At 40.6% G+C, this 25503-nt stretch overlaps 1 protein-coding gene across 1 annotated transcript in view; it reads left to right on the top strand.

Annotated features, from left to right (window-relative positions):
* Positions 1-6616: 6616 nt before the first annotated feature.
* DCT (dopachrome tautomerase) overlaps positions 6617-25503 on the top strand; it is a 29849-nt gene continuing 10962 nt past the window's right edge. Inside the window, exons 1-6 of the mRNA XM_060288064.1 lie at positions 6617-6911; positions 15065-15364; positions 17974-18074; positions 18208-18374; positions 20501-20680; positions 22274-22409. Coding sequence (XP_060144047.1) covers positions 6617-6911; positions 15065-15364; positions 17974-18074; positions 18208-18374; positions 20501-20680; positions 22274-22409 — 1179 coding nt within the window. The remainder of the gene's footprint in view (positions 6912-15064; positions 15365-17973; positions 18075-18207; positions 18375-20500; positions 20681-22273; positions 22410-25503) is intronic.

Here is a 25503-nt window from a genome sequence, read left to right as displayed (position 1 = left end):
GGGTGGACTTGTGTCCTTATAAAATGGGAAATTTGGACACAGAGGCACACACACGGGGAGAACACCATGTGAAAACTGGAGTTAGGCTGCCACAAGCCAAGGAACTACCAGAAGCTGGGATACAGTCTGAAAAACATCCTTGCCTCTTGCTTTCAGAGGGAGCATGGCCCTGCTGACACCCTGATCTCGGACTTCAAGTCTCCAGAACTGTGAGTTAATACATTTCTACCATTCAGTTTGTGGTACTTGGTGTTTAAAGTAACCAAACAAGGAGGCCATTGGTCTGAGGTGGCTCTAATGTTTTGGTCGTCAACGCAAGCAAATCAGAACCTAAGCCAGAGTGAATTCCTGTAAAAGCCTCAAGGTTAAGAACAACCCAATCACAAACAGCCAACTAGGCTTTCCCCCAAAATGCAACCACTTAAGCTATAGCCAATCAAATAATGTCCTTGCTTTGCTGCTGCACCTTCTCGGTAAAAACCTTTGCCCTAGCTCCTGCTGGTGAAGCACTCCTAACAACTTCCAGTTTGGGGCTACCCAATTCAAATCACTGTTTGCTCAAATAAACCCTTAAAAAATTGAATATGCTTTAGCTTATCTTTTCACAGTTCCTTATGACAATGATAGCAAGCTAATATACTATCTGTGTGATCTTGGGCAACTCAGACAAATTCTGTGAGGTCCAATTTCTTCAGTGGAAATTGAAGACATAGAGGGAGGTTTATTTTTTTTTAATGTAGGTAAGTTTTTTTTTTTTTTTTTAACAGAGAGAATTTAATATAGAGAACTGTTAACACGACAGAAACTTGTGAAATAGGTACTTGAAAGGGTAAAAGCACAACCCTAAGGTATCATGGAAGCAGTATCGGTAGCAAAAGGAATAAGTTAAGATTATTAAAATGAGGAGCCTAGAGGTGGGCTCTACGGAAATGAAACTCAAAGTTCTGCGGAGGAGGTGCCACTCAGCTGGTGCAAGTGTCTGGAGGGCACCTGAAGAGGCTGATCCTGTGACTGCGGGAAAACTGCCAACTGCATTCAGCTGCTGCTTCAGGAAGGCATTTTTAAGTGTATTTCATTCCTTAATGCTTCACCCTCTGTAGTTCCCAGTCCCCATGTGCACCATGACTTTGCTTCTTCACTTACAGGTTTGTGTTTCCTTGAGTCTTCAGGGAGGAAAAACATGTTTCCACCAAGAAGACTGCTCACCCCTCCATCATTTCTGAGTTCTGACTTGGGCTTCGAATAATCCTGCTAAGATGAAATCCATTTCTGTGGCATAAATGGACAGTTGGTGTTCATAAATTTCAATTGATTTTTATGACTATAAAATATTATGTCATTATAAGCACCTCTTATAATTGAAGTAAACCAAAATCTCCAATAAATTATCTTGTTTTGCACACTTTTCAGTCTGTTCTTCTTATATTAGAACACTTTAAAAAAGAAGAATTCATAACAACAAAATTTAAATTCAGTAGGTTGCTGTGTGCTGTGATTTGTAAGAACGTATTTCTTTTTTGTAGTTTATAAAATGAACTGGAAGTTTAGAGTTATTCTTTTGGGCTATGTATATTTGTGTGTTCGTGTGTGTGTGTGTGTGTGTGTGTGCACTTGGCCTATTAAAATTAACTAAATTAATTTAGATGAGATTAAATAAGAAGAAATCTTTTCCAAAGACGGCGTCAGGCACCATGGTTAGATGCTTTTGGACAGCAGTGATAAAATAATGAGCTTGGTATAAAGTATCAGATTTAGGTCAAGTATTTTTTGAAGATTTATTTTATTTTATTTTTTTTATTTTTAATGATAGAATTCATCTTTGTCAGCTCTTGAAATTAATGAGTTGCCTCAAATCTGGTTTACCCGGTCTCTGTGGCTTATTTAAGCTTTGTCCACACATATATTTGTTATAATTAATGATGGAGATTCCTAAGTTCTAAGGCTAAGAGAATAGCATACCTGTAAACAGCACATCATCATTTAATTAATTCAGCAGAATCTAGAAAAGAACAGTTCCCTTTATTTCTGGGTAGTAATATTGCATAAAAGATAAGAATATTTTCCATGTGCTGAAGTTAGAAGTATTGATTTAGTTTCCAGAGGAAACATATTATGTAAAGGACTTCTAATTAGATTCTTGGATTAGATGTGTGTATGTGTGTAAGTGTGATTTATAGATGAGGAAACTGAGGCTGAGAGAGGATAACTACTTTGTGCAAGGCCATTGAATTCATAAGTAGCGGTACCAAGACCGAGAAAACAAATCTGTGATGTGCCAAAGCCATATTGTTTCTACTACTTACAGGAGGTTCCTTTATATAGTGTCATCCTCACAAGTGCCCATCATTCTAAATTTTTTAACTTAAATTTTAAAATTTATGATTAAAAAGTAAGTACTACATGTGAGTGGTTCAATATTCAAAATGTACAAAAATATAGAATGAAAACAAATCTCTTTTTCTCTCTGGTTCCCCAGCTCTTTAGGCCCCCTTCCCAGAGAAAGCCACTCCACCAGTTTCTTGTGTATATTCGTCATATTTACACACACACACATACACATACACTCCCTCACTATGTTAGCATAGTGAATTCACAGTTATGTATCTTATGATTTTCTCTTGACATTATATTTTGGTGATCCTTGCAGATCCCAAACTGTCTTAATTGTACATTTATAGACTATGGTGGATCTGTTAGTACTAAAATTGTGTAAAAAATTTACACTTTCAGGCCATACAACCTGTTACAAATGTATAGGTGGTATTTGCTGGGTTTGATCAGAAGTGGGCAGAAAGGGGAGTGAATCTCTCCCTTCCACAGATCTGTATTTTGAAGGGGGAGTAGCTATATTACTTACCCAAGTCAGTCATTAAATTATAGAGGTACACATGAAAGAATCCATATTGAATACCCATTACCAGGATGAAGGATAAAAGACAAAATGATAAAATAAAGATTAGAAGGCACAAGTGTGCATAACAAGGAACTGAGACGGATACAAAGATGAGCGATGCAAAATATGAAATTAAAAAACCTGTTTGATGTATAAACACAGCCTTAAGAATAGACTATCAAAAAATACATGCAAGAAGGAAAAAAACGCATCCAACTGAAATAACCAGAAACCACACAGCCCGTTCCTAACCCTTGATTCCTCTGAAGAACAATTCACACCACGAAGAAAAGCTTTTAGATGTAGAAAGCAAAACCCTTATCAGGACAGATGCCCAGCATTTACGAAACAATTTGGACACAGGGGAAAAAAATAATCTCTTTTCCCCATGATGTGGCTGCAGAAAATAGATCAAAAAGCATCAGACAGAGGAGTCCAGCAGGGCTAAAAACAAGGAGGATTTTCACATTCAGGGGCATGGAAAAGGAGCAGGCAACTCGCTGACAAGCAGAAGAAAGAGGCAGATGATTGATTTCTCTGTATTAATCTTAGCTATGGCTCTAAAATGTTTACCACCCCATTGGATTGCTTACCAGGCTCTGAGCCGTCTCTTCCTCCTTTGAATGTAGCGAAGGCATGGTTTGCATCCTACCTCCAAGGTTTTGCATGTCCACCCTGCATTGTCCACAAATTCTCTAAAGAATTGCGTATTGAGTCCTTTTTATGTGCAAGATGGTACTAGATGCTGAGATGCAAAATCAAAGTGAGCAGAACATCAATTTTCATTAAGATTCTTGCCTCAACTGTAAAAGAAAAGGGTAAAATATATTGCTTTCTGATAAGGCACTTTTCTACTCAGATTATTTCCCAGCTGTGATATACAGCTGCCTCTCTTTATTGGCTTTCAGAACATTCCATAGACTAGTCCTTGATTTTATGGCTTCCGGTGACAACAAACGGTCTCGATGCGCCCAGGAGGTATTTCCTCCTGGATTCTGCTCTTCGCTTTCTAGCAAAGACTTTCCTTTTTGTAAATAAGGCAATGTTTAATTACAGCCATACTCATGATCTGAGATCTTCTAGGCTCATGTCCTTAGATGTCTGATTACTTACACCAGCGTCTCAGGAATTCTTTTTGAATTCTTCTCTAAGCCTCGGCTTGTTTACAAACAACTTGGCTGGGAGCTTATTACTGTTGGACTTACACAGAAATGTATGTGTGCATCTATACATCTCTCCGCCTCCTTTTTCAAGGAACTTGAGATAGACTGGAGAAATACATAAATTTACAAAAGGATAAAATAAGAATTTCCATATCTAGGAACATATGGGAAAGCAAATATCAAACAAAACACTGTGTGAATCAGTTGCTAGACACGGGGCTATGAATTTGGTTTTAAGCGTCATAAATTGTCAAGGCAAAGAAAGAGACACTATCCTAAAATTCATAGGATCTAAAAGTTCAGGACAAGCTAGTTGCTACGGGGAAGCACCGTTTTTCTGGAAATTGAACCCTGAGAGAAATCTCTCCCATGGAACCTCATAAAAATGACACTGTGACGTATATGAGATGATAGGAAAACGCCTTACAAGTTTCACACGGTATTTTGCGATGACATGCCTTAATGTAGGCTTGTGGCTTGATACTAAAAGTTAACTCAGTTAACGTAATGGGAGGAGGGACCCCAAATTAGTACTTTAGCTAGGCTCCTGTATCAAGATGAGGATTTCTTAACTCTATTCTGACCTTCTTAGGGCTTCCATCTAGGGTAGCAATATTAAAGCACAGAGAGGAGGAGGTCACGTCCTATGGCAGAGATTAGAATGGTGTGGCCTCAAACCAAGGAAGCTGAGGAAGGGCAGCAGCCACTGGAACCTGGAAGAGGCAAAAAGGTTCTCCCCTAGAGCCTTCAGAGGGCGCGCAGTCCTACCGACACGCTGAGTTTGGACTTCTGGTCTTCAAAACTGTGCGAGAACACGTTTCTGCTACTTCAAGCCACTCCGTTAGTAGAAATTTATTAAGGCAGCCCGAGGAAATGAACACACATGGAATATTTCAGTTCACTTGATTCCAACATTTCCTTTGGAGCCTTGCTTTATTCTGACCCAGTGACTCTCACCTCAGACTGCACATTAGAATGGCTTAGAGAACTTAGAAAAAATGCTGACGTCTGGGCCACACGCTCAGAGATTCCACTTCAATGGGCTTGGGCTACAAACTGGCAACGGTCTACAGTCAGAGTTGAGAACATACATTTCTGTGTAAGTCCAACATTTAATTAGTCACAGCAACTTAATATCATAGGGGTGACACAGAAGTACATGGGGTGGGAACAGCTATATAAAAATTTTTTTAACTTAGGCATTTGCTTTGGGACATAACATTCTGTATCTTCATGCCCGAATAGAAAGCATTCTTAGACACTGTCTGAAGCAGTTTTGCATCAGCTGTCTGCACAGACCCTTATGGCACTAAGAGAGTCCTGTTTCTACCATGAGGAGGGAGTATGGATGTTCTCACAGGTGGCCACCGCTGCCCATCTGGACGCTCCCCTCACTGCCTCTGGAAGCACTGCGGAGGCGTTGCCTTCTAGACTGAAGCTGGACAATGCTTAACTTTAACATAAATCAAAAGACATCATTTGTAAGCCCTTGCTCCAAATTGTCCCACTGCCTCTTGACAATTAGACAATGACAATTTTGAATTTCTGGTGGCATGGTACTTTGTGTAATTAAAAAAAAAAATCTGCTGCAGAGACGTGCTGAATAGGAGAATAGTACCTTATTATTTGGAGGGAAGAGGGTCCTTCATTGTGAATTGTGGAACAAAGCAATTCCTTGTTCGTCAGCCCTCAATAAATGTTTCTTTATTTGTGAAGTTGTGTGATGGCCCGTAGTGGTCTTTCGCGCACATCAGGGAGCAGTCAGGAGTGAGCTGCAGTTAGCAGTGGGGCTGGTCTATGAAGGGCCTTTGACGCCGAGCTCACTGCATCTATTGACTCCCCAGGAAGTCTGAGGTCACAAGCTTGCCTGGAGCACATGAGCCCAGATAATGAAGATGGTTTGGCCTTCTTGAAACAAAGCCAGAAACTTTATCTACTTCATTGTGCCCTTTGGGTCATGTGCTAACGATGAGGATTTGTCTAATACTAATCCCCCTAATGAAGGCTTCTCCCAGCCCTTACACAAACCCCACAAGGCCCCGTGATTTGGCAAGCCAGGCAGAATAAAGGCGAAACGGCGTTTGGCTTTTGAACTGAGTTCAAGGCAATTAAAGCCATGGAGTAAGGAGGAAAGGAGGGGGTTTAGAAATACCAGTATAATAAGTAGTATGACTGGAGCGCTCCGTCAATTAACTCAATGAGACAAAGCCTGATTTCACGGGGGAAGGCGGTGAGAAGCGCTACCCTCATTAAATCTGGCCATTAGAGGTGCTTCTAATGGAATTAACTTTGTTTTAGTGGTCTGAGTTATATAAAGTAGTCTGTGCATGTGCACGTACACACGTGCACACAGGCAGGTTCTGTAATTTTTGTGGGTCTTTCTTTCAAGAGGAGAGGAATAGAACGCGAAACAAAAATACACCCCCCAAACCGCAAATCCCCAAAGAACAAAAATCAAAAACGGGGTGGATGCTCCAGTGCTCAAGAGTGGAAGACAAGAGGAAAGCAGGACAGAGGCGAGGAGTGGAAGGCGCGAGAGAGTCCTCCCGGTTATAAAGCCATGAGCCCCCTTCGATGGGGGCTTCTGCTCGGCTGCCTGGGCTGTGCGCTCCCGCCGCGGGTGCGGGCGCAGTTCCCCCGGGTCTGCATGACGGTGGGCAGCCTGCAGGCCAAGGAGTGCTGCCCGCCGCTGGGCGCCGACACGGCCGACGTCTGCGGCTCTCGGGAGGGCCGGGGCCAGTGCGCGGAGGTGCAGATCGACACCAGGCCCTGGAGCGGTCCTTACGTCCTGAGCAACCAGGACGACCGAGAGCGGTGGCCACGGAAGTTCTTCGACCGGACCTGCAGGTGCACAGGTGAGGAAGGCGGGCAGACGTGCGCATGCGCCCAGCTGGGTGGGGCAGGCCCGCTGGGAAAAGAGCCCCTTCCAAGGAAGAGATGGGACTCTTGAGATGCTTAGACTAGGCTTTGAAAAGCAAACCAAGTTGGTCCATCGCAGGCAGGGAATTGAGTAAGGCTGATGTCTTGGTATACTCTTCACACCCTTTGTATATCTAGCTATGAACACTAAATAAATATTCCGTGGGCCAAGCTTCATTATATGAACGCGTGCCGACACACCACGGGCTTGTCTGTTGGAGGGGGTAGCTAAAGGGCCCAAGAGTCAGCTTTGAAACTCAGAGCAAAAGTCCTTTCAAGATGGATTCAGTGCCCTCTCCTTCTGAAATGGGTTTGCACTTGTTGAAGAGGGTGGTGGGTGAGGCCTGGCCTCTGGAAGACAGACGTCGAGGGTAGGTGTTCTATAGTCCGAGTCTCAGCGTTCCTAATGATTTGAACAGGTCTCAAGCAGGATACGTCTTGCTCGTGAAGGTTATGATTGGGTTGTAATTTTGCCAGCATCGGAGAGATGTGGCATGACAGAGTTTTCTCCGCGAGCTGAAGAAGAGAGGCCGGTTAGGAGATAAAAATGGCTTTTTTCCCTCTTACCTGGGTTTGATGTGAGCGTTTCAAAATTTGCTCAGTGTCTCTCTTTTAGACCTTGGTCTCTCTTATTACCTGTTTCTTTGAAATCTCTGTGCACTTCTTAATCCTCCGTCTCTTCTGAGCCATCTCAAATCCTCTTTCACGGGCCTCCCCTCCAGTGTTCAGCAAACATGCACAGCAGTGATAAACACTCAAAGGCTGGCAGGGCATGTGGAATACAAAACACATAAGCCATAACTTTAGCAAAGCCCTTGGAAACTGTTCTACAGTGTCTAGCCACACAAGAGCTTTTTCCTTTTGAAATTATGTTTTTATTGATGTTCTTATATGATACTGGCACATAGGAAAATACAGATAATTGAGCTACCTAAGGACATAAAAAGGTAAACTAAGGGAATGTACAAAGGGCTGTGATGTGGATGTAGGAATGATATCAGATGTTTTTAACTTAAACAAATTCTGAAGCTATTTTTTATACAGTGGATAAACAGGATCCTATTGTATAGCACAGGGAACTATATTCAACATTCTGTAGTAAACCATAATGGAGAAGAAAAAAAATTCTGGCTTTATAACCATTTTGTAGTCATATTGTTAATTCTGTGATTCAAAGGAACTGTTTTGTCTTGGGGTATTATTGTGACAAAAAGTTTTTAATAGCATGTTGAATATATGCTGTTCATTTTCTCTAAGCTAGTTGAGCATTTGCTTCTGTAGACATTATCTTGTAGATTCTCATGGTTTTTCAGTCTAATGAGAGGCAGCAGGTTTCATATTACTTGTGGGATTGGAAACCACACTACAGAGTGACTTCTTTGTCTATGACTCAAAAATTCTTCTAGAAAATTTGTTTCCAGGGCAATTAATGATAGAGTACCACAAGATACAAAGGTTGGGAATCTCCATTTTATAGAATCCTGGGGGCAGAAGACATTAGGAACTCAGATATAACTGTTAACTCTCCTTATCACCATCTACTCTATATTTCTGACCTGACTAGCAAGTTTTTTAAAAAGTGGAGATGGAAGGAATCAAGGATGGCAGAATAGAAGAGATAATTGCAGTCTCCCTGTCCTGAGGGAATGGTTATAAATATTCCTCTAGAAGTGGCAGTAAATTAGGATCACAGTGACCTAAGTTGTCTCTCTCCTCCAGGATTTGATCTGTCTAGACTCATTCAGGACCATAGCTCTTTCCATCCCAACTTTGGATGGCTCTACTCATGTTGGCTAGACGGTCTTTGTCTTTGAGCCTCAGCGTACCAGGCTAGGTCCTTAGTGACTGAGCTAGACAGCTATTTGGTATACATAATAATCACCGTGATGTGTCATATGCCTCAAAGCAAGACACATGTCTTTCAGTTTATTCTCCCTAAAGAGTGAGTTGCTTGCTTTCTGAGAGTAATTTCTTCATGATTTAGAAGGCAGTCTTCAGAAGTTAAACCTGATCTCTGGTAGCCTCAAAATTCTTTTGCAAATAGAATCACTGGGATTCTTCTGGTGTCACCCAAAATTTATTAATGAAGAAATGTATATTAGCAACCAGACTGTTGATGACCTTGAGCTTTGTTAATACAGTGGAAAGATAAACACACCATTCATCTCTTGATGGACATTTAGGTTGTTTCCACATCTTGGCCATTCGGAATAATGCAGCAATGAACATGCGGATGCCAATATCTTTCTGAGATCCTGATTGAAATTCTTTTGGTTAAACACTCAGATATGGGATTGCTGGATTATATGATAGTTTTATTTTTAATTTTTTGAAGAACCTCCATACTGTTTTCCACAGCAGCCGCACTAATAGTGTGTGAGGGTTCCAATTTCTCTGCATCCTCGCCAAGTGGTATGTATTTGCAACTTAATACCGTTCAGCCCTACAAAAGAAGGAAATCTTGTAGTATGCAACAAATGAATGAAACCGGAGGCCATTATACTCAGGAAATAAGTCAGTCACAGAAAGATAAATACTGAATAATCCCACTTATATGGGCATCTAAAATAGTCAAATTCATAGAATCAAAGAATGGAATGGTGGTTACCAGGAGCTGGGAGGAAGAGGAAGTAGAGGGTTACTAATCAATAGGCATAAAGTTTCAGTTAAGCAACATGAGTAGGTCCTAGAGTTCTGTACAACAGAACTGTACAAAATTCTACCTAGAGTCAACAATAATGTATTGTACCCTTAAATATGTGTTAAGAGGGTAGATCTCATGTTGGCTATTCTTATCTCAATTAAAAAAAAACACACACAAAAACTCATAGTCTCCTCGATCTTGAAGTTGGTAAAAGATTTTCGCTCAATAAAAAGAAATAAATGCAAACTCTGAGGGGGGGAAAAAACCTTAAATTATGTGCTCAAATTCTCTAGAGAGAACATCTCTATTCTCTGTGGGGATAAATTGAACCCCCCAAATTACTGAACTTAATCGTCAAGAAGTGGTAAATTTCAGGAGACTTTGGCATTAGCCATTCACCTTCCAAGTCTCACCTGCCAGTTGGCATTCCTAAGCATAGACCAGCTGCAGCTGGGTCTTTGGATTTTTGAAAAATATGTGCACCAAATGGTTTATGAACACTTATCTGAGAACTTCTTGTTTGTACAAGTGACTAAGTGCCTCCACTTTCCAATCTCTGAAATGGGGATAATGATGAAACCACATTTGTAAAATCCTTTTGAACTCTGTAAATGAAAGGCCTCATGTGAGTATAAAGTATTGTCATTAATATAATAGAATCTCTAATTAAAAGGAATAGGCTATTTAGAGCTCCTTGTAAATTCACTGATTGGTGGTCTTTAAGCTTAATTAATCTAATAGCCCTTGGAGGTTGAGCTGATGCAGTTCATGTAGGAATGTGCATTGTTTGGTTGTTCTCATTCTCTTTCCATTTTCTCCCCAGTCCTAAGTAGGTATAAGACTTTGTCTTTTTAAATTTAATTTTTACTCAAGGACATACTCAGTGATAGACTGGTATCTAGGGATCCTTTCTTTTTTCTCTCTCCATTTCGCAGGGAGATAACGCAATCCTTTCTAAAAGGGCCCCGTTCATTTATATATCTATATATCTATATCTATATCTATATATCTATATCTATATCTATATCTTGGCTGCTGCTATTGGTGGATTAATGGAAAAATTTAACTCATTAAGTTGATGTTAGGAAATACTAGGAAATCTAAATTAAAGAAATAAACACTTTGTGTGCTAGGCTTTTATGTTATTGCACTTTTCAGTTGTCTTCAGCACTTTAACAAATTCTTTAAATCAGGGTTAGAAGCTCAAATATGAAAGGGATCTGACTGCAGAGCTGTGGGGTATATTTTCTCTGAGACATGCTGGAAAAGGGATTTTTTATCAAATACATTTATGGGTCATAGGTGAGCTCACAAATGCTCACAAAAGCACACAAATGCTTTCTTATTAGCATTTCTACATTGCTTTTCAGGGGCAACTCTGGCTTCACGAGATGTCTTTGTTCAACATAATTGTGAAGCATCTCTGGTCTTCTGAGTCAGAATCAATCATTTTGTCTTTTGTCATTCATGGTGTTTGGTTAATTTTTGTTTTCACTTTTCCCACAGTTAGACTTGCGTTGATATTTCGTTCCGCCCATGTTCCTTGTCCCACTAGATGAACGCACTGTGCCTTATATTTGTATCCTCTAGGGCTTAATGCCTTTTATTTAGTTATTCATGACTCCTTCATCAGCCACCCAACCAATGTTTATTTAGCACCAATTATGTTAGGCCCTTCAGGTACAAAGGGGAAGAAACCCCAATATAATTTTTGATGTGTCCACAGCGTAGTGGATGAGTAAGACAGGTACAAAAACAAATACTTAGACCATACGACTTGATAAGTGGCATCTGGTAAAACTAGTAATGGTAACACTTCATACAGAACTTACTATGTACCAATACTACTCTATATTAACATGATTGCTTTCCATAAGAACCTGATGAAGTAGAACTCTTATTCCAATAGGACAGGCTTTGAGAGGTCAAGTCCAAAGTTACCACGTGTGGCAATTGCATGAATGTACATAAAGCTGTGGGTGCACGGAGAGGGCATGATTAGTTTTGACCTCCTTTTAGGTATTAGGCGTTAATAAATTATTTGTTGAATAAATGAATGAGGGAGATAATTAGTTATTGGTAATTTTGTTTCTAGCAACCAAAAAGAATCATGGTAGAGAAAATGCAAAGATCTTAAAACTCATGGCCTAAGTTATGAATTATTCAATTTTAATAATGAGACCCCAAAATTCAAATAATGAGACCCCAAAATTCAAAGTCAAGTTTTATGCCTTTAAATCTAGAAATGTATCGAATTTACTATTTTGAAATTTGTGTGTGCTATTTCTTAGCATTTTGGAGGAAGGAATTGCTCTCCTATTGTAGAGCTATGACTACACATTCACCTCCAATCACCTGGCTGTAGGTAAACAGCTGGAAGTTTAGCTATTTAGTATTCTTCACATGCATTTTGTTCAATCGCTTCTCAAAAAATACTCTGTTCCTATAGACGCTGCCAAATTAGGGGATACATTTTAATCAAAGATGTTTTAAAAATAGATATTATACAATTTTAGTAGGTACCCCAAGGGAAAATAAATAAACACCAAGCTCCGTGAAGCCTGAAGTGCCTTGCATAGCATTTGATACTGTAGTAGCTGTTGAATAAATATTTGTTAAATAATTTATATTTAATAGCTTCACTCCAGTGATCAACATAAATTTTAATGTTTAATGCAGACTATTCAAGAACTTGATTTTCAGTCTTGGGACTAGTAGAATTTTCCCTTTTAAGTATTTTTTTTAAACTTACGTTCTCATTTGGTGTTGAAACAGGAAAATACAAGTAAGCTGTGTAAGAGTAGGTAGAATATTTTGTATGTTACAAAGAGCATAGAACCCAAATTTTTTAAAAAAATTCTTCTTACTTATGATATTTTTAAGGACATTTTCTTTAACCATCAAAAAATCCATTGGGTTAATAGAGGAGGCCTGTGCATTTTCTTCACGTAGGACACATGCTAATCGTTTTGTTTTCATGTTATCGGAAAATTTTCTTTTCCTTTAGAGATCCAAATAACCCTCTCTTTTCTATGGTCATAATATGTTTTATTTGCATCTATTTTGGTACTTGTAGTTTATCAAAATTATTTGCAGGGCCTGCTTTTCCTTCTAATTCACAAGGGAGAGAAAGGAAGAAGAAAACTGAAGTTTATTGAATCATCTACTACGTGCTTTATACTCCTTTTTTTTAATTAAAAAACTTAAATTTCAGCTTTATTGACATTAACTGACAAATAAAATAGTAAGATATTTAAAGTGTCCATCGTGGTGATTTGGCTTTATGCTTCTTTCATTCATTAAAGAAATATTCATTTGTACAAGGCCAAGCATAGGCCTAGGCAGCAGGATAACTGCCTTCCAGTTGTCTGTAGCTGAGACCAGTAGATGTCTACAGTTGACACGATTAATTCAATGAAACAGGAAATATGAGGTGTCATAGGAGCACAGCATGAGATCATCACCCTGATGTGTGGGATCAGGGATGACCTTGCAGAGAGCCCATCGTGACGCTTAAAGGTGGAATAGGTAACCCATGCAAAGAGGAATGTAGGGAGACCGTGAGGGAAAAGTGTTCTAGACAGAAGGAAGAGCAAGTAAAAAGATCTGGGAGGGGCTTCCCTGGTGGCGCAGTGGTTGGCAGTCCGCCTGCTGATGCAGGGGACGCGGGTTCGTGCCCCAGTCCGGGAAGATCCCACATGCCGCGGAGCGGCTGGGCCCGTGAACCATGTATCAAAAAAAAAAAAAAAAAAAAAAAAAAGATCTGGGAGGAGGGGTAGGAAGAGAAGGAAGGGAGATTGTCACTCACGTTAAATGCTTTACATAACCCCTCTCATCCCCTAGGAGATAAGAGTTATTATCCCTTTTTGTTTCAACATTTCATGCCAATAATATTTAAATGTTTATTCTAACTTATTACCACCTAAGGAATGAGGTGCTGGTCATACCAAAAGCAATAATCAAGGCTAAAAAGGGAAAAGTCAAGCTAAGATAATTTAAACTTTAGATGCTAATCAGAAAGATGCCTAGAGCTTGGTATGACTAGTCCTCAGTCCCTGGGGTGATAACAAACAAAGCAGAGCCGTTTGTTTGCGCTTCCTGACACCACTGCAGCTAATTCACCTGCCAGCCTCCACTGATTTTGTCTAAACTCTGTCTCCTTTGTGAAATAAACCGGCTTTTTAAATGTTGGATTCCACCTTAATTCCTGGAAGTCAGCTTAGTTATTTTGGTTCCACCTTTAGCTTGGTGTATATTCTCTTCCTTCTCTAAATCAATGACCTATTTTGCAGCAGCCCTTCCGTATGTGCTGCAGGGGAGGGCGGCCCAGCAGTGATGACATCCAAGGCTGCAGCTCAACCCCAGGAAGGGACCCCCCCCCCCCCCACGGCATGACCCGTGAGAGGAAGGGAACGTGGAAGGCAGCAGTGTTTTAGTTTGCTAGCGCTTCCATAACAAAGGACCATGGACTGGGTGACACACAGAAACTTATTTCCTCACAGTTCTGGAGGCCTGAAGTCCCAGAACAAGGTGTCGGCAGCTGGGATTCTTCTGAGGCCTCTCTTGCTGGCTTGTTGGTGGTGTCTTCTCCCTGTCTTCACATCATCTTCCCTCGGTAACTGTGTCCAAATTTCCTTTTCTTATGAGGACACCAGTCATGTTGGATTAGCCAATGATCATTCCCCCCAATGACTTCATTTTAACTTACTTTTTTAAAGACCCTATCTCCAAAGATAGTCATATACTGAGGTACTGGGGGTTAGGACTTCAGCATATGAATTTTGTGGGGACTCAGTTCAGCTCATAACAGCATGGAATTCATTTCCTGTCCTATTTCTTTGCTGGGAATATTTCTAGGAACTCTCCAGTGTTCAGTCCACTTGGAGAGACAAACATTTCAAGAGGAGAGTAAGGAAAAGCAATTGATCTTCTCTTCTGTTCTACCCCAGAAATGTCTTCCAAACTACATAAGCTTCCTCTTCCATCTTTCCCTTAATTTTTATTATTTATTTATTTATTTGTACATATGATGCATGTATTTATTATACCTACTAGGTGTGTTCTCTTTGGGAAATATGAATCTCTTTGAGACATAGGTTGTTCATTTTTTTGTTTTCCCACAAATACTGGGACCTTTTGAGCAGGAAGGTCTATATTTTACTAACATCTAGAACCAGCAGCTAACATGGTGTCTAAGATGTAGTCAATACATATGAAATACATAAATGAACACAATTTTAAGGAAGGGCCAGGACGTGAACGAATAGAAATTTTTCATTTTCAGTCACAAAGCAAAAACAGACATAAAAATGATACAGACAACAAGTGCTATGGTCATTCAAAGAAGGCATAGAATAGATCCAACAAGGATCTCCTCTATGGCACAGGGAACTATACTCAATATTTCGTAATAACTTGTATCCCTTAATTTTTAAAATGCACTAGGAAACTTTGCCGGCTATAACTGTGGAGACTGCAAGTTTGGCTGGACTGGCCCCAACTGCGAGCAGAAGAAACCCCTGGTTGTCCGGCAGAATATCCACTCCTTGACCCCTCAGGAGCGTGAGCAATTCTTGGGCTCCTTAGACCTCGCGAAGAACACGCCGCATCCCGACTACGTGATCACCACGCAACACTGGCTAGGCCTGCTCGGGACCAACGGGACCCAGCCACAGATCGCCAACTGCAGCATCTATGATTTCTTTGTGTGGCTCCATTATTATTCCGTTAGAGATACATTATTAGGTGAGTCTTTTTTTTCCCCTGAGTTTAAGGTATTTTATTATAGGTTTGGGATGGGGGTGGGTTGGTGGGTGGGAAGTACTTTCAGGCAAGTTAATTGACAAGAGAAAAACCTCTCAAGGAATAGGTTTATGAAAGTCATTGAATTATCAGATGCTGCCCAGTGTTAGAATGCAGTGGTTTCTCCCTGGACGTTGGCTGCGGACATTTGAAAATGTTCTTCTCTCCTATAGTCTGTGTTTTTGGTTCAGGGTCTAAACTCTTCTCTCCGAAGCTATTCATCCTCAAAGGCAAGAGTTGGTGAAGTGGAGGCAAATTCCTTTTGATTCCAGAAGAAAACATGTCTAAATCTGACCATGGAAGCCTTCTCTGACCTATTCTAAAAGCAAGTGAAGCTTCTTTGTGCAGAATCAGAGTATTGGTATTGGAAGTGTGTATCGCACTAAACTCACATGTATTAGTTGTGAGACTTTCAGGTCATCGCTTGTGGTGCCCATGCACTGCTGTAATGCCCAGGGTTTTTGGACTTGAATTGTCAAGGAAAAGGATGAGCTGACCCACAGCAGTGTAGCTTGGCTCAGCCCTTTGAACCACAGTTAGGCTGGATGCTTGAGAAAATGACACCCTGCTCTCCCAGATACTAAAACCTGGGGCCTGGGATGGGAGTTGTCTGTTAGGAACGTCATTCATCTGGTACATCAAATTTTATCCTCTGTTATTTTCAGTCAGGGGAAAGCCATGGCCACCAGTTAGCTCCAGGCGGGCTGGAGTCCAGTCCAGATCCTGCTCCGTGCTGTCCTGAACTTTGGCTCTATTTGCAATTATCCCCTCTTCTGGGGCTTCTCTTTGGGGTCAGGGTGAATGAAGATACAGAGCTCACTTTGAATAGTGAGATTCTCATTTGAAATCATCTGTCCTTGTGTTTATCGCTCACTCCCCCTCGTTTGATGCCCCCTCATCATTTTGTTTTGAGAACTTTAAACTCTGTTTTGCATTAAAACATTTACGAAGGGCTGCGTAGCCAACATCAGTGACAGCAGTTTTTTCCCCTCAGTGTCTTTTAAAAACTTGCCTCATAGGTAAGCGTCTGTCTTTCTTTACCGGTAGATACGGAGGCTCTTCTGGCTATAAACCTTTATTGTTTTCCTGTCATCACTCTGAGGAATTTTTGCTTTATGAGAGGGTAGTCTCTCAAGAGGAAAAGAAAACTATAGTTTCTGGTTGCATCTAGGAATTAAATTTATATTCATTTCTGTTCATCTCTCTGAAGTTATCATGGGTACTTTGAAAAAGAACTAAAGTTAGCTAAAGTTACTACATAACCATCAAAAGCTGTTATGAGAGGGAGAAGAAGGATAGAACAGGCAGTAAGGAGGTCATTAAATCTCCCAAAGCTTTTCACTAAAATTGGCAGTTCCAGAGGCCAGCCAAATTGGTTGGAATGTATTTTTCTCTCTTCTGGGCTCGGCAGCCATGCCTGTCAGCTAATAGTTGTAACTGATTGATGGCTGAGGTAGAATCCATGGAAGTGCCTTTCGGTTACATAAATGCTGAATTTGGACTAAGTGCAGTTGAAGTTGCTTTATTATTCATTAATCCCTCCCTATAAATACATGCTTTTGTGAGGAATAGGTTAGAAAATGTCTTTTAGAAATATATTTCATTTAGGTCTTGATCTCTTTTGGGGGATACTCATTCTATCTTCATGAAACATTGCTTAAAAATTAAATTTATAACAGGAGCTCTTAAGATGACCTGAATTTCTCTGCTGTCAATCAAACTTTCAAGAGATGAAGGAGAACTTATCCTAAAACTGCTAGTTGCTGCTGAGATTGTTTTGTTGTTGTTGCTTTCAGAGAGATAAATGACAAAAACAGTTGTTTTCCCTTATGGTTACCAAAGGGGAAAGGGGGGGATAAATTAGGAATTTGGGATTAACAGATACACACTACTATATATAAAATAGATAAAGGGCTTCCCTGGTGGTGCAGTGGTTAAGAATCCGCCTGCCGATGCAGGGGACACAGGATTGAGCCCTGGTCCGGGAAGATCCCACATGCCATGGAGCCACTAAGCCCATGCGCCACAACTACTGAGGCCCACACGCCTAGAGCCAGTGCCCTGCAACAAGAGAAGCCACTGCAATGAAGCCACTGCAAAGCTCACGTACTGCAATGAAGAGTAGCCCCTGCTCGCTGCAACTAGAGAAAGCCTGAGCACAGCAACGAAGACCCGATGCAGCCAAAAATTAATTAATTAATTAATTTTAAAAAATAGATAACGAACAAGGGCCTACTGTATAACACAGGCAACTTTATTCAGTATCCTGGAATAAACCATAATGGAAAAGAATCTGAAAAAGAATATATATATATGTATACATATATTTATATATATGTATACATATATATATAAACTGAATCCCTTTGCTGTACACCTGAAACATTATAAATCAACTATACTTCAATAAAAAAATAATTAATTAATTTAAAAAAGTTGTTTTCCGACTAAAACATCACGGACTTATTGGCTCTGCAGCACCTCCCAGGTAACATTTGACATTTAAAAAAAATCTATTCTGTGACCTCTAACATGTTTCCCAATTGTTTTAGGACCAGGGCGCCCATACAAGGCCATAGATTTCTCACACCAAGGCCCCGCCTTCGTTACCTGGCACCGCTACCATTTGTTGTGGCTGGAAAGAGATCTCCAGGTTGGTCCAAACATTAGTTTCTTTTAATTTTGTTTTGTGTTTGGTCAAGACCCATATCAGTCTTTGCTTTATACAGTTTCTTGTTGTATCTGATGACATGAATTAAATGACTGGTCATGCCCTTTGCTTTCAGCGCCTCACTGGCAATGAGTCCTTTGCTTTGCCCTACTGGAACTTTGCCACCGGGAGGAACGAGTGTGACGTGTGTACAGACCAGCTGCTTGGGGCTGCAAGACAAGATGATCCGACTCTGATTAGTCAAAACTCCAGATTCTCCAGCTGGGAAATTGTCTGTGATAGGTAATCGCATGGGTACCTGCAGCAGAAATCCAGAGATTTTATTTTCTTATGTCTGAGAGATGGAGAATAACTTTACAATTCTCTTTCTAATGCATGTTGGATTCTGTTTACATGTTTCTGAACAGTATTTTCCTGGGATTTTAAAAAACCCTGAGCCCTTTAATAAAAAGAAAATAGAGGCATGGAAATCACACTTGTGAATTGAATATGCTTGGCCATCACTTTGAGATCAACTGTCTTAAAATGAGAAGTATTTCCTGTATTCAACCAACATGTCTTAAGCACTGATCATATTCTAAGCAGTTTAATAGTGCTGGGAATACAAGGATGAATAAAATATTGCTTCCCTTTGGAATATCATTTTATACTTACAAAGGTAGAAGGCTGGTAAACAAATTACAATATAACGTGAGAAGTATTTTAATAGGTGTATGTCCAAAGCCAAGAAGAGAATCAGTGAAAGTCTTTAAGAGGTGGAGACACGAGTATCCTGAGACTTCAAGGAGGCACAGATCTCTCAACCAGAGGCAGGGGAGGGTAGTGTGTCCTAGACGGAGGGAACATCATGTATGTAGTTAGGAAAGTCCCTAGAAGCAGTCTGATATGGCTGGGCCATAGGGTGCTGGGGAGTTGAGGGGAACAGGAAATGGGGTGGTGAGACGAATCTCTAAAGTACTAAAATCAGGTCATGTGCATCTGGTGTAGAAACTTTTTTCTACTGTAAGTGACACCAGCAAATGTTTGTTATTTGCAAAAAAAAAAAGAAAGTACCAAAGAACACACAAGCAGCCCATACCCCACAAAGAACTCTGTCCTCAGGGATTCCTTGAATTTGTTTCTCTTTCCTGGCGCACATCTCAGGAAAAGATTCCCCAAGAAGCTCTTCCGTCTTCCTGTATTCATTTGTTTCCTCCACGATCCTCCTGTTTTGAACTCCACTATACTAGTGCCCTTGTCCTTTGTCTTTCGACCGCTCCATGGCACAGAGCTTTGTTGTCCACGCCCCAGGCTGGGCATGTGCGTGTTTTCGGGGGTCTAGGTCTAGCTCACTGTGATCCCATCTTCTACATCCTAAGCTTTTCCTACAGCCCTCCAGGCAGTGCTCCTAGGGATGTAGTAAGTGCTTTGTACATGACTTAATGTCGTTCCATAAGGGCACCATTTCTCATAGTGCCTTGGGCTATTAATAGGTGGTATGTGAAAAGAGACTCCTCTGATCAAATAAATTTAGAGAATGCTGAGTTAAAAGGGTTTTAAAAATTTTAGAACGTCTCAGAGCCTTTCATAAGTAACCGTGTTCTTATTTTTCAAGAGGGGCTTAAACTTATCTGACCCTGACACCCTTATTTCACAGACCATCTCACTGGAACACACTTGGGAAAGGCTGCCTTGGAGGCTGTTTTTTGTCTAGTTTTTAGGTACTGGCGTCTTTCATCCTCACGTGCGCTGATTCTGTTCTCACACACCCAGTATGATCCCCTCACCCATTAAAATGCACACAGAAACATCTTGAAAATTTGATCTCTACCAAATGGAATACTGTTCTGATGGTGGAATTCCAGGCCCCAACACGCATGTAGGATATAATCTTATGGGCACGGGACCTTGCCAGCATCCACGTTAACCAATTAACCATCCCTTCTGCCTTAGAACATTTTCTAATACAGCGTTTCTCCTAATACTTCTCCTCCATATAGTTTCACGTGTTTTCACTCTGACCACCTTCATTTGCCTTCAGTTTGCCTGAAATGCTTTCCTAGCTTTACTTCTGCCCAAACTGGCTTAGCTTAATATTAATACAGTCTAGCCTGGTCTCTCCTCAGTTACTCAAGATTCAGATGCACGTAACAGGAGTCACCGTCTTGCCTAGTAAACCCTCTTACTGTCTTTCCAACGGAATGGTAATTTTTCTTCATTATTTATGTGTTGGTTCATATTTCATGCATCTATGTTTTTGAAAATCCTTAATCCATAATTGCTTTTGGAAGCAGTACTTTTACCACATATTTTTGACCCTTGTAAGGTAACTGTAGTAAAATTTTACCACGACTATAACCTTGATTGGTTTGCTGGGCTCAAACTTATGATACTATCCATATTATTTCTAATCTCCTTACACATCTTAGCTTGGATGACTACAACCGCCGGGTCACCCTGTGTAATGGAACCTATGAAGGTTTGCTGAGAAGAAATCAAGTGGGAAGAAACAGTGAGAAATTGCCAACTTTAAAAGACATACAAGATTGCCTGTCTCTCAAGAAGTTTGACAATCCTCCTTTCTTCCAGAACTCTACCTTTAGCTTCAGGTTGGTGCTCTGAGCTCTGCGACCCTGGCGTTTTACAATACTTCTAGATTTTCACGCCTGTGGTTGTAATGAACTGGAAGGAAATCCAGGTGTTGGGAGACATCAAAGCTCAGTAATAGGGAAGCACTTGGTAAAAGAGGGTAACAAGGCATCAGTGTCAAGGAAGTCATCATCCACCTACTATCATTAATAGCGTAGTTCGAATATCTTCTAACTCAGCCATTCAAAACCACCTTTTGTATTTGTAATTTCTGTACACATATAAGTACAGTCTTCAGAACCAAGGCACCTCACTAAATAGAGTATTTTTGAAATATTTGCTCATGATTTTTCTTTTCTCCCTTAAAAAAATGTCAACCATAGACCTTAATATTGGGGTCTGAGATCTCAGAGGAGTATTACAGATTAAATGCAACTCAGATTACAGCACAGCAATGCCATTACGATACTTGACATTTAAAGGCCAACTAATAATTTTCTCCCTCTAAAAAGACAGTAAGCATGATGAGAAACATGTATGGCTATAAATAAGATTTTAAACAAACATCTTTGAAGCTCCAAAAAAGAATGGCAGAGAGACCCATGGTCTTCTCCCACACTGAATTCTCTCTCTCAACCGTGTGTAAATTATACAATTGGTGTGTTATTTGGGGCCAGGGGCAGGGTAGGCTGAACTTACTGCAGAGGTCGTGCTGAGTGTAGCAGAGCCCAGAGTCTGTGCTGAGGTTGGACACATCCCTCAGAATAGTGTCAAAGCTGAGGTGAAGGATGACCTTTACCTTGAAAAGGAGCATGCATTAGTTTTTCATCGTGATACAAGTGCAGTCGACACAGATTGCCTTCCATATAGATTTTAGTTAAGCCCGTGGTTTTCAAAGTGTGGCGCCCAGACCATCATAATTGACATCACCTGGGAGTTAGGTAGAAAGAACCACAGATTGTTAGGACCCAGCCTGTACCTACTGAATCAGAAACTCTGAAAGTGGGGCATGAAATACGTGTTTTTATTTTCCAGTGATTCTGATGTATGCTTAAATTTGAAGATCACTGAGTTAGGGTATGGACAATTAAAATTTCCTGAAAATGAGGAGGGGAAAAAAGCGAAAGGTAAGGGGAATTTGGGGATACGTTTAGAATGCTGAATGTATTACAGTCAAACAGCAGATCTATTCAGTGGAGAAATAGGAATATAAGATTATATGTGAATTCAAAAGAATATTTATTGATCTCAGACCATGTGCTGGGCATGGTACTGAGAAATGGAAATACAAATTTGAAGAAACCACAGTCTCTGTCCTCTAGAAGTTCATATCTAGCACGGGAGACAGATATGACAGTAAATAATTGTCATACAGTACACAAAAGATATAGACTCCAGCCAAGCAGGTGTGGAAGTAGCATGGATTAGGAGTTCCCTTCTCTTTAGAAGATCTCATTAAAGGCTGTCGCTAATTCTTAGCTATTTAGCTACAACAGAGCTTCCCATTTCCTGACACAATCTCAAAATAGAAGACCATTATCTAGGCTGGAAACAATACAAAGGGACCTTTATCAATTCATGACTCTTGTCACTGACATACTGATTTCTCTCAGGAATGCCCTGGAAGGATTTGATAAAGCAGACGGGACCCTGGACTCTCAAGTGATGAACCTTCATAATTTGGTTCATTCCTTCCTGAACGGGACAAACGCTTTGCCACATTCTGCTGCCAATGATCCTGTTTTTGTGGTATGTTCAAAGACTCAGAAGAGATGAAAACTTTTCTAGATAATGTGTTGGATTTATGTGCTTTACAACAAGATTAAGGTTTGGTGTGTGTTTTATTCTCTGTGTGAATGGGATGTATGCATATGTAAGTTAATTGAAATCTACAGCATAGGGGTGGTTAGATAGCATTTGAAGTTCTCTAATCAGAAACCTATACTTTAGAGATGGTTAGCTTTGGAATGACCCTAGATGGGAGTTTACAGTCCAGAGGTGGATTCAAAAATTAGCATAATAATATTATAAATTATACCATAATTTAGCATAATATATCGTACATTAGCATAATGATGAGTGATTTTTCATTGGTGGGATGAGTGATGTTGAAGGTAAGTGATGGGCTGGAAGTACTGTGCAGGTGCTGTGACCCTTGCATGATGCCCAGGTACCTGAGGTCCAAAGCTCTGTTTGGTGTTTGGTCCTGGCTTCCCTCACCTCACAAAGGATTCTGGCTAAAAATGAGCTGCTTTTGCCATCAGAATATCAGAAATGTGGACTACTGGTCCCAACTTCTTACAAGGTGGGGGCTTGTCTGTGAGTCCTCCATTGCCATCTTTGTTCTTCTGTAGGATGGTCCTTGTTCCCTGGCTCTAACTTGATATCTCACATCGCTTTTCAGGCTATCATTTCAGCCATCAGATTATGCCAAGCATTTTGATGTCTACCTTCTCTGCTATCTATCTACACATCTATTGACACCGTATGTCTCTAAATAAGTTTTTATTAAAACGCACATTTTAAATTATAAAATTTGTACATACAACTCATATTCATAAGAAAACATGTCACTCCTACCCAGTACTCCAAAATGTTGAGTAGAACAGCAGAATCCTCTGACAAATTGAGGATTAAACCAAGACCTTTCACTCCTACCAAAGGTGGTAATGGTGATGCTAGTAAGTTTTTTTGTTTTAAACACCTTTATTGGGGTATAATTGCTTTACAATGGTGTGTTAGTTTCTACTTTATAACAAAGTGAATCAGCTATGCATATACATATATCCCTGTATCTCCTCCCTCTTGCGTCTCCCTCCCACCCTCCCTATCCCACCCCTCTAGGTGGTCACAAAGCACCGAGCTGATCTCCCTGTGCTATGCGGCTGCTTCCCACTAGCTATCTATTTTACATTTGGTGGTGTACATATGTCCATGCCACACTCTCACTTCATCCCAGCTTACCCTTCCCCCTCCCCATGTCCTCAAGTCCATTCTCTACGTCTGCATCTTTATTCCTGTCCTGCCCCTAGGTTCTTCAGAACCACTTTTTTTTTTTTTTTTTTTTAGATTCCATATATATGTGTTAGCATACGGTATTTGTTCTTCTCTTTCTGACTTACTTCACTCTGTATGACAGACTCTAGGTCCATCCACCTCACTACAAATAACTCAATTTCGTTTCTTTTTATGGCTGAGTAGTATTCCATTGTATATATGTGCCACATCTTCTTTATCCATTCATCTGTCGATGGACACTTAGGTTGCTTCCATGTCCTGGCTATTGTAAATAGTGCTGCAATGAACACTGTGGTCCATGACTCTTTTTGAATTATGGCTTTCTCTGGGTATATGCCCAGTTGTGGGATTGCTGGGTCGTATGGTAGTTCTATTTGTAGTTTTTTAAGGAACCTCCATACTGTCCTCCATAGTGGCTGTATCAATTTACATCCCCACCAACAGTGCAGGAGGGTTCCCTTTTCTCCACACCCTCTCCAGCATTTATTGTTTGTAGATTTTTTTGATGATGGCCATTCTGACTGGTGTGAGGTGATACCTCATTGTAGTTTTGATTTGCATTTCTGTAGTTGCTAGTAATTTGATTTTCAATCCTAAGTCTCAAGGATTGCCAAATCTTATGTCCTTATTTTGAGGAAACCCCCTAAGTGTGCAGGGCTTGACAACATTGTTCTGTCGATGGCCAGATAGCACGTGTTTTAGGCTTTGCAGGCCAGATGATCTCTGTTGTAGCTATGCAGCCCTGCCACTGTAACACGAAAGCAGCCATAGACAATACATGAACAAGTGAGTGTATTACCCGAAGACTGGGTTCAGTCTCTTGGCCGACATTGAGCCAAAAGACACAACCAAGCCAAAGATTGATCCGAAGAAGGAAGGATTTATTGCTTGCAGCAAGTAAGGAGAACACTGGGGATATTTCCCAAAGCAGTGTCTCTGGGAACAGCAAAATTGGGGAAGTTTTAAGCTAAGGGTATATGAATATTCATGAAGGGGCTTGCGCAGAGGAGATTCAGCATAGAACTGGGGCAAAGGTCGACAGAGTCCAATCTTTAGTTGATTGAAGTCACAAGTCAGAAAAGGTTAACATCATCATCTCCTAGGTTCCGCTGATCAGGTGGTTGATCGCTAGAGGGGGGTTTAGATTCTTCAGAACAGCTCAAGAAAGTGCTTCAGGCCAATCTTTACCATTGAAACGGAACTGAGAGTTCCGTTTCAAAGACAGCTAACTTGTTGTCTTTGCTATAGTTACTTCTCTTGCCTGATAACAGTTTGTTCCTTTGTTTCCTTAAAATTGTTATTACTGAGGCCTGTTCAAGGGCAAGCATTGAGGACAGGCTTAGATCACAAAACGGCTTAGGCTTAAAATGGCCTCTCTTATGTCGAAAAGCTGTATCTGGTTCTTTCCCACCAGGGATTCCCCCTCCCCTATCTGCCTACAAGTGTGGTGTTCTAATAAAACTTTATTGACAAGAACAGGCTGCGAGCCCTATTTACCCAGCAGGCTTTAGTTTGCCAACCCCAGCTTGAAGGGATCAGTGTCTTCTCTGCCGTACAGATGTCTCTTTAGTCATCTTTCTCTTCCTGCTCTAGTTAGAAGCCCACATTATGACTTTATGGACGAGGAATTCCGTGACTTACACGTAGTTCAAAGACACTAGATGTTTAATCGTCCTTGTCTTCATTACTTTTAATACCTTTAATATTTAAAATTTTGTTTTCTTTGGTATAAGTTATGTATATATAAATAGACAAAAAGCCACAGCCCTTCTCTGAAGGTACAGAAGGAGTAATGTTTTGGCACCAGCTCCAGAACTCACAGTTA

The sequence above is a fragment of the Globicephala melas genome, chromosome 18 (assembly GCF_963455315.2).
Source record: "Globicephala melas chromosome 18, mGloMel1.2, whole genome shotgun sequence".
Classification (NCBI taxonomy): domain Eukaryota; kingdom Metazoa; phylum Chordata; class Mammalia; order Artiodactyla; family Delphinidae; genus Globicephala; species Globicephala melas.
Note: the sequence above shows the minus strand (reverse complement) of the source record. Positions and strands in the feature narration are given on the sequence as shown.